The sequence below is a fragment of the Amphiprion ocellaris genome, chromosome 11, assembly GCF_022539595.1.
Source record: "Amphiprion ocellaris isolate individual 3 ecotype Okinawa chromosome 11, ASM2253959v1, whole genome shotgun sequence".
NCBI classification, from domain to species: Eukaryota; Metazoa; Chordata; class Actinopteri; family Pomacentridae; genus Amphiprion; species Amphiprion ocellaris.
The window spans coordinates 2,569,988-2,584,371 of record NC_072776.1 but is presented as its reverse complement, the minus strand read 5'-3'; the positions used below and the strand labels follow the sequence as shown (position 1 = coordinate 2,584,371).

At 39.8% G+C, this 14,384-nt stretch overlaps 1 protein-coding gene across 19 annotated transcripts in view; it reads right to left on the bottom strand.

Annotated features, from left to right (window-relative positions):
- Positions 1–6,292: 6,292 nt before the first annotated feature.
- Positions 6,293–14,384, bottom strand: part of mycbp2 (MYC binding protein 2) — a 71,886-nt gene continuing 63,794 nt past the window's right edge. For all 19 annotated transcript variants that reach the window (XM_055014896.1, XM_055014895.1, XM_055014901.1 and 16 more), the window contains 10 exons: positions 13,734–13,835; positions 12,986–13,114; positions 12,625–12,757; positions 12,345–12,448; positions 10,752–10,940; positions 10,550–10,657; positions 10,095–10,304; positions 9,905–10,012; positions 8,871–9,036; positions 6,293–7,674 (listed from right to left, as the gene is read on the bottom strand). In XM_055014896.1, the coding sequence (XP_054870871.1) occupies positions 7,559–7,674; positions 8,871–9,036; positions 9,905–10,012; positions 10,095–10,304; positions 10,550–10,657; positions 10,752–10,940; positions 12,345–12,448; positions 12,625–12,757; positions 12,986–13,114; positions 13,734–13,835 (1,365 nt within the window). In that variant the 3' untranslated portion in view covers positions 6,293–7,558. The remainder of the gene's footprint in view (positions 7,675–8,870; positions 9,037–9,904; positions 10,013–10,094; positions 10,305–10,549; positions 10,658–10,751; positions 10,941–12,344; positions 12,449–12,624; positions 12,758–12,985; positions 13,115–13,733; positions 13,836–14,384) is intronic.

The following is a 14,384-nucleotide window of genomic DNA, read 5'->3' as shown; positions in this document are numbered from 1 at the left end:
TAGCGTGTTCTTTAAAAGTTGTAGGTAGATTATCTTCTTTTTTTGATTTGTGGATTGTTTTTTTTTCTTTCAGTGTTGATGTCACCGCCTTGACGAATAGAAGAAAAGGCAAAATTTTGCCAAAAATGTGCCTTCGTGCCTTCGTGCCTTCGTGCCTTCGTGCCTTTCGTGCCTTCGTGCCTTCGTGCCTTCGTGCCTTCGTGCCTTCTGTGCCTTCGTGCCTTCGTGCCTTCGTGCCATCTCGTGCCTTCGCTGCCTTACGTGCCCTCGTGGCATCATTCAGTGCCCTCGATGCCTTCGTGCCTTCGTGCCTTCGTGCCTTCGTGCCTTCGTGCCTTCGTGCCTTCGTGCCTTCGTGCCTTCGTGCCTTCGTGCCTTCGTGCCTTCGTGCCTTCGTGCCTTCGTGCCTTCGTGCCTTCGTGCCTTCGTGCCTTCGTGCCTTCGTGCCTTCGTGCCTTCGTGCCTTCGTGCCTTCGTGCCTTCGTGCCTTCGTGCCTTCGTGCCTTCGTGCCTTCGTGCCTTCGTGCCTTGCTTATGGGTAAATCTCCTTGTTTTCCTTTTTCCCGGATCCATCTTTGAAGTCCAGTCCACTCCAGTCCAGTGACACTCCACACCACAGCGGGGATTCGAACCGTGACCATCCACATGACAGACACACACCCTCTGTGTGAGCTATCTGTCACACAAGGTCCCTGGTGGAGTTTGTTGTAATGATGGTTGCAAGAGGTTGTCATGCAGCCAAAGTGTAAAAAGAGCCTTGAGCTGGATTCCAACCAAGGACCTCCTGGATGAGAGGCAGATAACTTACCACTGCGCTATCCTTCCTACTGGGTGTAGCTGTTAGTTTTCGTAAATGATGGTACACAAAAGTATTAAGGAAGTGAAGATAATAAAGGTACTAAGGTACCGGGGAGGCAAAAAACTTACCTCTACACCACCTGTCCTACAAGATGTTGCTCTAACTTTGCTTAAATGATGCTATCAATTAGTACTGGCGCAACCAAACGACAAATAAAAGGTGTGAGTGGAGATCTGAATCATGTGAGGTTTGTTTCTGAGACTGAATACACCTGATCTCATCAGATCTGCAAAGCTAAGCAGGGTTGGGCCTGGTTAGTATTTGGATGGGAGACTACCTGGGAATACCAGGTGCTGTAAGCTTTTTACTTCTCCTCACAACCTGAACAACACACTGCTAGCGACAGCTATCAACTAAAACCTCTTGGTTTCTTTATTATACACTCTATGAGGTGGATAAGCTGCAGCTCATGCTGATTTATTGCTGCTTCTGGTTGGAGCCAAAGAACAAAGGCTTCACCTGTTGGAGCAGCTGATGTCCTGCAGCCTCTTCACCACAGAAAGCCTCTGACAGCTTCAATTCTTTACACTCTGACTGCAAGACACCAATCACATAGGAACATTTACATGTATGGAACAAAGAGCTGAGCTGACACTCAACATGTGTTTGAGCATTTATTGATAAAGACATTCAAACATGTCTAGAGATAGAACACCAACGCACGGTGTAAGAAAGGTCAGAACAGACTTCACCTGCTCAGGAAACTGAGGTCCTTCGGGGTGCAGGGAGCAATTCTGAGGACCTTTTATGGTTGTGTGGTGGTATCAGCCATCCTGTATGGAGTGGTCTGCTGGAGCAGCAGCATCACGGCTGCAGACAGGAAGAGACTAAAGAAACTGGTTAAGAAAGCAAGCTCTGTCCTGGGCTGGTGGTAGACAGGAGGATGATGACAAAGCTGTTGTCTATCATGGAGGACATCTCCCACCCCCTGCAGGAAACAGGACCATCACCGGCAGCTCCTTCAGGGACAGACTGCTTCACCCACGATGTTTGAAGGAGGTCCTTCCTTCCTGCAGCAGTCAGACTGTGTTCAATCAAGCCTGCTCCCAGTAGTTCAGATCACCCATGAAGTAACTGCAATAAAATGTAAATAAGTCAATATGTGCAATTTCACAAGATTTTTTTTTTTTTACAAGCATTTCTATTTCTTCTCTAAGGAGAAAGCATCTATTTATATCTGTGCACTGAGTGCTGCTTTTTTTTTTTTTTTAAACTTTTTTTCCTATCTGCTACTGCCACACTGAAAATTTCCCCACTGCAGAATCTACCTATCCATCCATCTATCTATGGTCCATCTACCTCCCTACCTATCTATCCATCCATCCATCCATCCATCTATCCATCCATCCATCCATCCATCCATCTCTCTCACAGGTGTGGGGGTTGATTCACCTGTTCTCAATCACCTTAATCCACGAAGGCCCGGTTCTTCATTCTTCCGCTCTCTGCCAGACCACAGACTTTGAAACCAGAACCTTTCTCCTACAATTAGTCTGGTTTCCCCTTTTTGTTTTCACCTTGGTTTAGTTATCCTTTCTGTATTGGTTTTAGTTTCATTCGTTAAATAAACTCCTTGTAATCTTTGACCTGTGTCTGCAGATGTCCTGTGACACCAATGATCCCATCTGATATTTAGCATGTTTTCAATTATTGGTCCCATTTCTTAAAAAAACAAAAAAAAAAAAAAAAAGCCCCCTGAAATCTGATCAGATAAATGAATGTGAAACTACTTTGGGTCTGCTGCAGCTGCCTCCCTCTGACCTTGTTCCTGTCCACAGCACAATCTGATCAGTGAAACACTGAAGGACAACTTCAGCATGTAAAACATAAATAAGCAAAGGCTGCAACTCGTGATTATTTTAATTTTAACTTAACTTTATGTGCTGTTCAAAAACTTTATTTTTTCTGCAAATGTGTAGTGATTCCAAATCTTGGTTATTGATCTCCTTGATTACAAAAAAAATCTGTATCGACCCGGAAAAAAAACAAACATGTCAGGCACCCTATGATGTTAACTGTTTGCCTGAATGTTTTTGTTTAAAATCCTCAGTAATAACCTTTGACTGGTTGCTCTTAACCCTGTAAAACTCACTGCTGCAAAAATACAACATCAGCTTATTTTTTAATTACTATTTTCTATTATATATATCTGAAATAAACCCTAATCTGTGGGTCTGACAGCAGCGTGAGGTCAAAGAAGCTGCCATCAGCTGCTGCACTTCTGTCCGTCCAGCAGATGGAGCCATGGAGCTGCAGTGAAGTGAAGAGCAGCACAAGGCAACCACCACTTCCATCCACTGACGCATTCAATTTGACTGACGCTAATGTTTTATTGACTTCCAACCACTAAACCAATATGATCACTGATGCACTGAGCTGAAGAAGTAATGTTACATTTCAAACATAACTGGGGAAATAACCGAAACTTCTTCCTTAGGAAAGGAGAAAGTATAAGAGTATAAAGGCAGTGCAAGAATAAATAAGAAAAAAACGGTGCAAAAATTGCCCATAGCATTATATACAGATGACTTTATTCTTAAAAAAAAAAAACAACAAACATGTAGAAGACTATATACAGAGGATCAGGTTTCAGGTATAGATAGATCGACAGATGAATCCTTACTGTGAAAATATTTAAAGACATTGAACATTGTGCAATATAAGGTCAGTCAGCAGCCTCAGTTCATGCACCAAGAAAACTTTTATGCATTTTTTAAAAATAAATTTTCTCCATTTACAAGGCAGGGAGATAACCGAAACTTCTTCCTTAATAGTTCCTGTTTAGTTTGTATGCTGTGGTGTCAGGATTACTACACGTGGAAATGAATATCAAATTAAAATCATTTCCATATCTTGACAAGTTGTTGCGATCAAAAAGTAAACTAAAGCTGCAAGCAGCGTTGGACGGGTCCTCGCATCCTTGCTGGTCGGCGAATCCACGCACATCCACCAGGTGGCGCTGCGACCGAGAGTGCATGTCGGCCTATGGATGCGATGAGGGCTGGACTCTGATCACACGTGCAAAATTTCAGGCAGATTGGAGCATATTCAGGCTACTTCTAGAGCTTTTCCTGTCCATCCACCAGGTGGCGCTGCGACCGAGAGTGTATATTGGCCTATGGATGTGATCAGGGTCAGACTCTGATCACACGTAAAATTTCAGGCAGATCGGACCATGTCCAGGCTAGTTATAGAGCATTTCCTTCCAACCACCAGGTGGCGCTGCGACCGAGAGTTTATGTCTGCCTATGGATGGGATCAGGACTGGACTCTGATCACACCTGTAAAGTTTGAGGCAGATTGGAGCATGTTTAGGGCAGTTACACAGCAGTTGATGTTTCATGGCGAAGCATCAAAATTCACGAGGCCGCCATGGCCACGCCCTCAGACTTAAGGTGAGCATTTTGATAACTTTTGATCACCCATGCCTGGAGTACATCCTGGCCGAATTTCAGCTCTCTTGGTGTTACCCTATGTGAGTTTATAGCTTTTGAAAATGTCTAAAAATGACCCAAAATTGTCAAAACATATGACATATAATTCAAAATGGCCGACTTCCTGTTGGGTTTTGGGCATGGCTGTCAATTACATTTTGGTGTGTCTTGACGAGTTACATATGTCTACCAAGTTTCATAATTCTAGGTGACACGTACTGGCCGTAGTAAATGTTTGAAATTTTCCAGGTGGCGCTATGGAGCCATTTTGCCAAACACATGTGCAGTTTCCCTAAAATCTGAAATGGGTTGCCGGTCCAGATATGTGTGGTAATTTTGGCGAGCATTTGAGCATTTTTAACCTGTCAAAAAGTACTTTGTTTATTCCGGCAACGATACGTTGCCACGGCAACAGCGTTTTATGAATCGTCAAAATCTTCACACTGTGCCATCGTCAATGTGTGGTCACTCACCTGACCAATTTTCAGAATCATATGACAAAGTATCAGGCAATGGCACGTGCAAATGTAATGACAATTTCTTCCTGTTGCCAATAGGTGGCGCTATGAGTATTTCTAAATTTATGAATGTGGATGTGTTCAGAACCGGACTGGTGTCCATCACATCAAGTTTGGTCCGGATTGGATCATTTCCAGCTGAGATATTAATAATTCAATTTTTATGGCGAGAAATCGAAATTCGCCGCAATGCCACAGACACGCCCCTTGACGACGAGTCACCATTTTCTTTGGGAATCATCATCAATGTGTTCTGGCTTATGTCACCACATTTGAGGTGAATCTGATCAACGTGCTAAGAATAGTACATCAAAGTGTGAAAAATGTTAATTTCCTGCTACCACAAGGTGGCGCTATGACTGTGAATGTATATAACCACATGGATATTGTCAGGGCTGGACATTGATCACACATGTCAAATTTCAGGCAGATTGGACCATGTACAGCTGAGTTAGACACCACTTCCTGTTTCATGGCGAAGGATCCATTTTTTCGGGAGTCGCCATGGCCACGCCCTTTGAAATGAAATGAACATTTTGATAATTTTTCATCAGGTCGCGTGTTTGCATATATTGGCCAAATTTGACGTCTGTCGGACTTATCCCCGATGAGTTATTAATTTTGAAAAATTTACAGCTAATTCAAGATGGCCGACTTCCTGTTGGTGTTAGGGCGTGGTCATGATTGACTTTTTTGGGTTTCCTGATGTGCTGAATATGCATACAAAATTTTGTAGCTGTACATGAAACATCGTGCAAGTTGGCCTAATGACCAAATTTTCAATTTTCCAGGGGGCGCTATGGAGCCATTTTGCCACACACATGCGCAACTCCCATAAAATATCAAATTTTTCGCGAGGCCTGATGAGCATGCCACGTTTGATGCGTTTTGGGGTATGATAAGGCCGCCAAAAAGGCAATTCAAAAGTCCGGAAAAGAATAATAATAATAATAATAATAATAATAATAATAATAATAATAATAATAATAATAATAATAATAAATAATTCCTTGCATTCCAATAGGGTCTTCGCACCATTCGGTGCTCGGACCCTAATAAGTGAAACTTCTAATATTTTCTTTAAGAACATTCACATAAAAAACAACCAAAATCCAGTGAAACCTGATGGATTTTGGTTGATTTTTTGTGAATGTTCTTAAACATTTTTAACATTTTTTTTCCACCAAAAAATGTTCAAAGATTTTCCAAAAATGTTGAAAATGTAGACATCAGAAGTTTCACTGTGAAAATATCTTTTTTCCCCGCATTTTCAAACTTTAAAACGGGTCAATTTTGACCCGCAGGACGACACGAGGGTTAATAAACACCACAGCATTTATTTTTAAATCCTCAGTTCAGTATCACAAATAAATGTCAGAGTAATGCATCTTACTCCTGCTCCTCTTCTTATATGTATTTACAGAACTCATGAGGGTAATTTAATGGAAATACCACCACTCATTAAGGAACGACACAGCGTATACTTTGCGAAACAGAGAACCTGGTTTATTACCATTCAACTCCATCCACCACAGATATTACAGAGCAGATTCACAAGTATTAAGCTTTTTTATTTAACAGCAGCTGCTTTTTTTCCACTCTCTGTTCCCCTGAACCCCCCCAATCCCCCCTGCCTCCTACTAGGGAAAAGCATTACAGGTGCACAACTTTTATTTGGTGTGAAGACTGGCCCCCCTCAAATCATTCAGCTGTAAATCAGTCTCACTCTGAGGTTTTTGTATTACTGTAGGATTTGGTACTTTTTTTCTTCTTTTTTTTCCTTAAAACAAGAGCTGCAAACAGGATTTACATCCACCATGATTCACTGCAGGCGCCCGGCTCCTCCTTCTCATTTCCAGACAACAGAAGAGATCTGACATTTAGAAGAGGGGAAATTACGACTGTCTACTGTATAAAAATGTACAGTGGCTTTATTGACATACATTCCATAGGTTAAACAGCTGCAAGATAGGAGGCACACCCAGTATTGCACTTCATTAAAAGTTCTGGCTCAAAACATAACCCAGAATATCAAACAAAACTGAAGTGAAGAGTAGCAACTTCGGAATACAGCTATTTTTGAATAGTATCATTATATACAAGATTAGATAAATCGTACACTATTTTCCTCCCAAACATAATATTCTTAACAGTCTTATCCACCAACTTATCTGTTTTGTTTTTTTTTTTGTCCGTCAACCCATGATGCACTTGACAGTGGAGAGTACTGTACAAGGTTACGAAAAAAGTTTACATACAACAATATTTTAAATTTATAGTTAGGAAGCTGGAAATACAGCCTGATCCTTTAATTTTTTAAGCCCACGCTGATCCATGGTTGCCTTAAAGCAAATTTATCTCATATTCAATGTTTAATCTTGTATTGTTACACTTCAGTGATCGGGAGGTGTGCAACGTCTATAGAAGCCGAGGGAATACAACGGCCGCATGCAAACACGTCACAAGTTATTTTCTTTTTTTTCTTCTTTTTTTTAAAATTCTATTGTTCTTTTTTTTCCATTCAGGTTACTCTGAATCCAAAGGAGCAACAGCTGGTGCTCGTGGCAGAGCCTGGATACTGATGTTGGTAGAGGAGCACACCTGAGGACTCTTGGCGCAGAGCAGAAACCCGGTCCGGCGTCCAGGAGACTTGACAATGCAAGAGCCAAGCTTTACGGCTGCGCGTCGGCGGCAGCAGCCAGAAATCACAGTAGACAAACTGGTTTTGGGTTTGAGTCTCGTGCTGTTTAGAAGGTGTGGGCGTTCCGGCAAACCCCACAGCCCAGAGCGAACTCTTCCCCCGTCGGTGGGTGGACCACATGCAGAGGGCATTCAGTGCCCTCCAGCTGCTTGCCTTTGGGCCCTGTGACAGAATAAAAGAACCGCATGACCATGAATTCTCATTATAGTTACATCAGTCTCCTATTTTTAGTCACTTCTAGTCACAAAAACTAAAATTATTGCCTTTTGCCTTGTGGTGGTTTGTGTTCGGTAACCAGCCATGTTTCCATTTCCATCCATGTCTAACCAATCTCATATTATGTGGGGCAAAGACTGAATAAACTCCATGGGATATATCTGCATACATTTTTATTCAAAGTAAAAAAAAAAACACCAATGTTCTTTATGTTCATTATGATCATGTCTTTACAAATTCTTGTCCTAAATGATTTGAAAATTATCCCAAAGACACAAAAATGTTCCAAAATGACGAGAAACGATCAGAGATAACATAAAATTTGTTGAAATTAACAAGAAAATTGTCCAAAATGACTCAAAACCTGTCAAAAATGATTCAAAAATTGTCTGAAAGGACTCGAAAATTGTCCATAATTACAGAAAATTGGTCCAGAATGACTTGAAATTTGTTCCAAAGACACAAAAAATGATCCAAAATGACAAGAAAAGATCCAAGCTGACATAAAATTTGTTGAAAATGACAAGAAAATTGTCCAAAATGACAAGAAAATTGTCCAGGTCAATCTATAACTGAGAGACTTTTTAAGTCTATGGGATATATCTACATACATTTTTATTAAAAGTAAAAAACAAATGTTTTTATGTTCATTGTGATCATGTCTTTACAAATTCCATAATTATTTATTATGGAAACAAGCACTTATTAATAAAAAATGACTGGATATCACTAAAATGTCAACTAAATAACCGTCTGAATTTAATACCAACCACCTTCTAATGAGCTAAACAATAATAAAATGAGCTGATTCAGAAATAGTTTGCATTGTGTTCTTTTATGAAGTTGAGATAATCATGACAGATATTTATTTATTGGTAATATATCAAATTTTATATTAAATTAAATGAAATCACTTTCCACTAAGTTTCCCATTCCAAAAACACCTCTCCAGGAAGTGTGTTAATTCCAGATCACATGACCTGCTCATTTTGTTGCTGCTCCAGTAACTCTTTATTCTAAAACGGCACTATTTTCATTTAGTTCATGCATTGTTTTTTTTCTGTCAGGAGTATTAGGGAGCTTTAGTTTTGATATATCTGATACAAGTCATTGAAAGTCGAGTGGACAGAATCGCTACACACCTGCAGGACAGTGAGGCAGCTCCTCCTTGGGGACGCTGGTCATCCTCTGGAAGTCGTCATGGCAGGCGTTACAGAAGTGTGTGGTGCCAAAGCAGAAGAAAACAGCCACAGAGCAGCAGTACCGGCATTTATACTCCAGGAAGTCTGTGCCGTGCTTGGAGCACATCTGAGGAAAGAACACAGGAGATAACAGGCGTGTTTTTAAAACGAATAAGCACCATTTTAAAGGAAAAACTCAACATTTTATGAAATTATTTTACATGTAGGCGATCAAAAAGATTAAACAAGATAAAACTTGTGAATCTGTGAGCTTTAAAGGTGCAGGTAGGCAGATTTTGTTACTTTTGAGCAGATAAAGCTGAGTAGGTTACCCTGTTTTTAGTCTTAACCCTGGTGTCGTCCTGCAGGTCAAACTGACCCGTTTTAAAGTTTGAAAATGTGGAAAAAAATATATTTTCACAGTGAAACGTCTGATGTCCACATTTTCAACATTTTTGGGAAATCTTTGAACATTTGTTGGTAGAAAAAAGAAATGCTAAAAAAAAAAGTTTTTTGTGAATGTTCTTAAAGAAAATATTACAAATTTTACTGATATATATGGAATCACTTTAGATATTTTTAGGATTTTTTTTGGAAGATTTTTACTCATTTTTGAAAATATTTCCAAGAATTTTCTTGCCAAATTTGGGGGATTGTAATAATACAACTTTTAAAGGAAACTTTTAAGGAATTATTGGAATTTTCTTCCTGAAGGTTTGGCAAATTTTCAAAAGTTTGGGAAATTTTTTTGCTGAATTTTTGTATTTTTTTCAGACAATGAAACAATATTTTGGTGTCCGTAAATGAGGACAACAGGAGGGTTAATGCTAAGCTAAGCTAGGCTAAGCTCACCAGCTGCTTGCTAGAGCTTCAGATTTAGCATTCAGACATAAGAATGACATCTAATCTTCTCTTCCAACTCTCAACAGGACAGCAAATGAGAGCATTACAAATACCGTAACGATTCAGTTGAAGTTGCTGCATCATTTACCCACCTGAGCCCGTGAGACGTCTGAGCATGCTCCACAGATCAGTTCGCTGGGATCGTAGTCGTCTCCCTGTCCTGCCTCGGCATCACAGCGAGCTTCTCCCCCAAAATATGCCTGAAAACAGGGACAGATATGAACTTCTAGCCCTATGCCATATTTAAAGTCTAATATCGAGGTTGTTTAGTCTGTGTGATACCTTCTTGCACTTGTAGCAGACGTAGTATGCATATCTGTTCATGGCAAACCCTGCAGGGTCGTTGTGGAAGCGTGCCCCTGGTGTAGTTATTGCCTCGCTCTTGTGCAGACCCTCGTACTCGAGCCTCATCAGGGCCTTTCTCCTCACGTCCTCATATAGCTCCTTAATGGGGTCGAGCAGGTCCTTGATCACCGAGTGATTGATTTTGTTCTGCAAACAAGCGAAACACACAAACCGGCCCATGTTCATAAAGGTGTTTCTGTTGCGTTTACAGTGTGTGTCACAGAAATCAGTCACAGTGTGCCAGAGAAAGCCGGACAGAAACCCCGAGCTTTTTCAACTAAGCACCTAAAACAAACTGACTCGATCGACTCTGAGGCGTGGTGGAAACTGCTGTCAACCTCTCTGTCATTGCGGTAATCCTTTAAGTCAGAGCGGCTCAGGTGACATCATACCTTGCAAATTGGACAAAGCATGAACCCAAAAGTTATTCGGGGTCCGAGCCAGCGGTTTTCAAGAACGCGACGAGTGCACTGAAGGTGGAACACATGAGTGCAGTCCAGCTGGAAACAGAGCAAACAGTTTAGCATTAGAGGAGGGTAAATTTACATTCCAGGGGTAAATTTGAGACTGGAAAACTCCTGCGTTTAGAGCTACCTGAACTGCAGGAGCAGCAGAGAGGGCCTCTGTGAAGCAGATCATACACATGTCGTCTGCATCCTGCTTCAGACAGCCGGTGTTCTTGTCGCAGCCGTGCAGACATGGAAGGCAGCTCTCCTCGTTCTTCACTCCTCCACAGGGGTGTCCACAAGGATGAGTCTTACTGCAGGCCAGTTTAGCGTATTCCTGAGACACAACAGGGAAATAGATGGTGTTGCTTGGAACTACAGCACAAGTTGTTTTCATTTTTGCATTATCAATAGAAAATACACTAAAAAATACCTTATTTTTATGGCTTATCATAGTTGATTCTGTTTTAGGAAATTAAAAAGCCCATATTATTTACATTTACATGTTTAAAGTGTTGTTTGTGGACTGTACTAGAATATGTTTACATGCTTTACTGTTCAAAAACATGCATTATTTTTATTTTATTGCAGCACTTCTTCTCAACTTCTGTCTAAAACACTCCATTTTAACTCCTGTCTCTTTAAGGCTTTCCTTCTGTTCAGGTTACTTGGTCACATTTTCAGTGATGTGTTGTATTTATATCTTATCATTTTCCTATTAGGCACTGCATTTTCTCATTGGTTTTCTGAGCAATATCTGGGACAAGAACTTCCTTCGAGATTAATCTAGTTTCTTCTCTCCCCAAAAAGGCCTCTAAAGTCTTTAAATATATTTAAATATTCTTCAACAACCTTTTCACATAGCAAAACTGTTAAATGTTGAGAAACAGCACACATGCATCTATGTCAAAAAAAACGTTTCAGGTTATTTTTCTTGACAAAATAGACAGTTTCTTGATTTCAGTATAGCTGCGTAGCAGGAATGAAGAGTAAGCCTCTGTTGCTAAAATGGTGAAAATAACAACATAATAATTCAGGTTGTGTTATAAAGCTTTTGCTCAGTTTGTATATGTGTACTGTTTATATATTGCCACTGGAGAAAATGCCCCTCTCAAAACAAGAAAAAAAGCTTATTTCAAGGAACTTTTACCTTGAAATAAGTGAAAAAATCTGCCAATAGAACAAGTGAAAAATGTCTTGGTAAGATTTCTTGAAATAAGATATGATATTTAGAATATTAAGATCTTAAAATTAGCTGGGAAAACTTATTTTAAGCTCTATTTTACCAGGATTGTCAAGTTTAGGTGTCTTAAAATAAGCCACATATGCTTTAAAAACAAAATAGCAGTTTTTCACTCAAAAATATATTTTTGCTTTCATGTAACCTAATTTGAGATGTATTAAACTTATTTTGAGTTTTCTTCTAAAATACAAATCAAAACAAGATCATTTCAAGATTGTTTGACTAAAGATATTTCAGATGCATTGTCTTAAAACAAGTCCCTCCATCTGCTGAAATGTCACTTGTTACGTGAATTTATCTTAAATCAAGTGGGATGAGACATTTTGACTAAAAATAAGACAAACAGACTTGGTGAGATTTGGAGTTTTTGCACAATTTGGAGATTGAGATTCTCCGTGAAAACAGAAGGAAGCAGCTGGTCACAGTCTGAATGAACTCTGTCTGCTTAGGTTAGATGAACAGATATTGAGTTTTCATGTCATATCTGATGTTCAGTACCTGACAGTCTGGATCTGAACAGACACTTCCCACTGCAGACAGCTCCGTCCCATTCCTTGTACCACAGAACCTGCATGCGTCTGAGCTGCTGGATGCTGGTTTACCTACAAATACATGAGACTTGTCAGAACAGAGATGTGTATGCAAAAATAAGGCACTTCTGGAAATGCAGAGGTTTGAAATTTTAACACAATCTTAGTAGTCCTTTAACTAACTAACATGCAACCATGTGCTGGTTTTAAACAAACCAATCACACTGATGGGGTCTTGTCAATGTTACCTGTGTGCTCTCTGAACTCCACCATGGCCTTCATAGTCTTTGAGTCAGCCAGAGCCATGAGCCAGAAGAGCTTGGTCCTCCCACAGCCTTCATGGAGATCCACCTTTATGGCCTCCTCTTCCTCCTTGAACACCTGAAGCAGGCATGGAAAAAAAAGACTGAACACACTGAAGGAAAAACATCCACCTCCTTAGGACAAACGGGCAACAAAAACGGCTCACTGGCTGCTCATGAGAGTGATATATTCTCTGTTGAATAAAAATACAACAGTTATTTCTCAAAGGCCCCACACATCTTTCTCCACATTATTTTTATAATCTGTTTCTAATATTTTGTATTCAGGTTAACAACTCAAACGGACCTGTCTCTGGTGAGAGCGTGTGCGTCGGTGCAGGTGGAGGAAGCGGTCGCAGTCGGTGCACAGGTTTCCACACATGTTACACAGGATGATGGCTGCTGTCTCTCCGTCATCATGGTTGTCACACATGGGCTGTGACAAGAAAGAGGAGGAAACTAATTATTCTTCCTTTAACCCTCCTGTTGTCCTCATTTACGAGCATTAAAAAATACTGCTTTCTTGTCTGAAAAAAATCCAAAAGTTCAGCAAAAAAATTCCCCAAATTTCTGAAAAACTGCAAAACATTCAGGAAGAAAATTCCAATAATTCCTTAAAAGTTTCCCTAAAAAGTTTTATTTTTAAAAAATTCACCAAATGTGGCAAGCAAATTCTTGTAAATATTTTCAAAAAATGAGTAAATATCTTCCAAAAAAATTCTAAAAATATCTAAAGGGATTCCATATATATCACTAAAACTTCTAATATTTTCTTTAAGAACATTCACAAAAAAATCAACCAAAATCCAGCGAAATTCACTGGATTTTGGTAGATTTTTTGTGAATGTTCTTAAGAAACATTTTTAACATTTCTTTTTTCCAACAAAAAATGTTCAAAGATTTCCCAAAAATGTTGAAAATGTGGACATCAAAAGTTTCACTGTGAAAATATATATTTTTTCCACATTTTCAAACTTTAAAACGGGTCAATTTTGAGGGTTAATGATCCGTCAGCTTCACACAGTGTATCTCTCAGCTATTGATTTCATTCTCACCATCTGCTTCTGCTGTCCATCTTTGCCCATCCAGCGACCAGAGGACAACCTGTCGACATGATCCTGGTCCAGCACACACAGCGACGCCAAGGCCAGCCACAGCTGAGAGACGCAATTAGAAATCATTTATCATCATGAATACAGAGTACAGTGGTCCCTCGTCTATCGGGGGTTACGCTCTAGACCCCCGCGATAGACAAAAATCCGGTCAAATCATAAACTTACAATGTTCAACACCTAAACTGTTCAATTTCATTGAGCTAAACTTACTAGTTTTCAAGATAATTGATTTTAAAATTATGTAAAATTTTTTTGGAAACCCTGTAAATAATTTAAGGCTCTATCAACCTTCCCCACACACACTGCAGAGCAACACTATGCACATTTTGTATTGTTTTACATTTTTCTTAGGCTAGAAAATGCTTATTTTACTGCAAAAATAATTAAAATAATGTAGCGATCACAGCCGGTTGCTCTGACAGAACTGTTGTGCTGCAATGTACCATGGGAGTTCAGGATGTTGGGGGTTTAAATGACATTATTGTGGTTTATGTTAGTGCTACAGTGTTGTTTTGTGGTTTTGTGTTTTAGTCAGCCTAGTTAGTTTGGTTAAATGTTATGTTTTCAGGACTGTGAGTGTGAAGTGTGTCT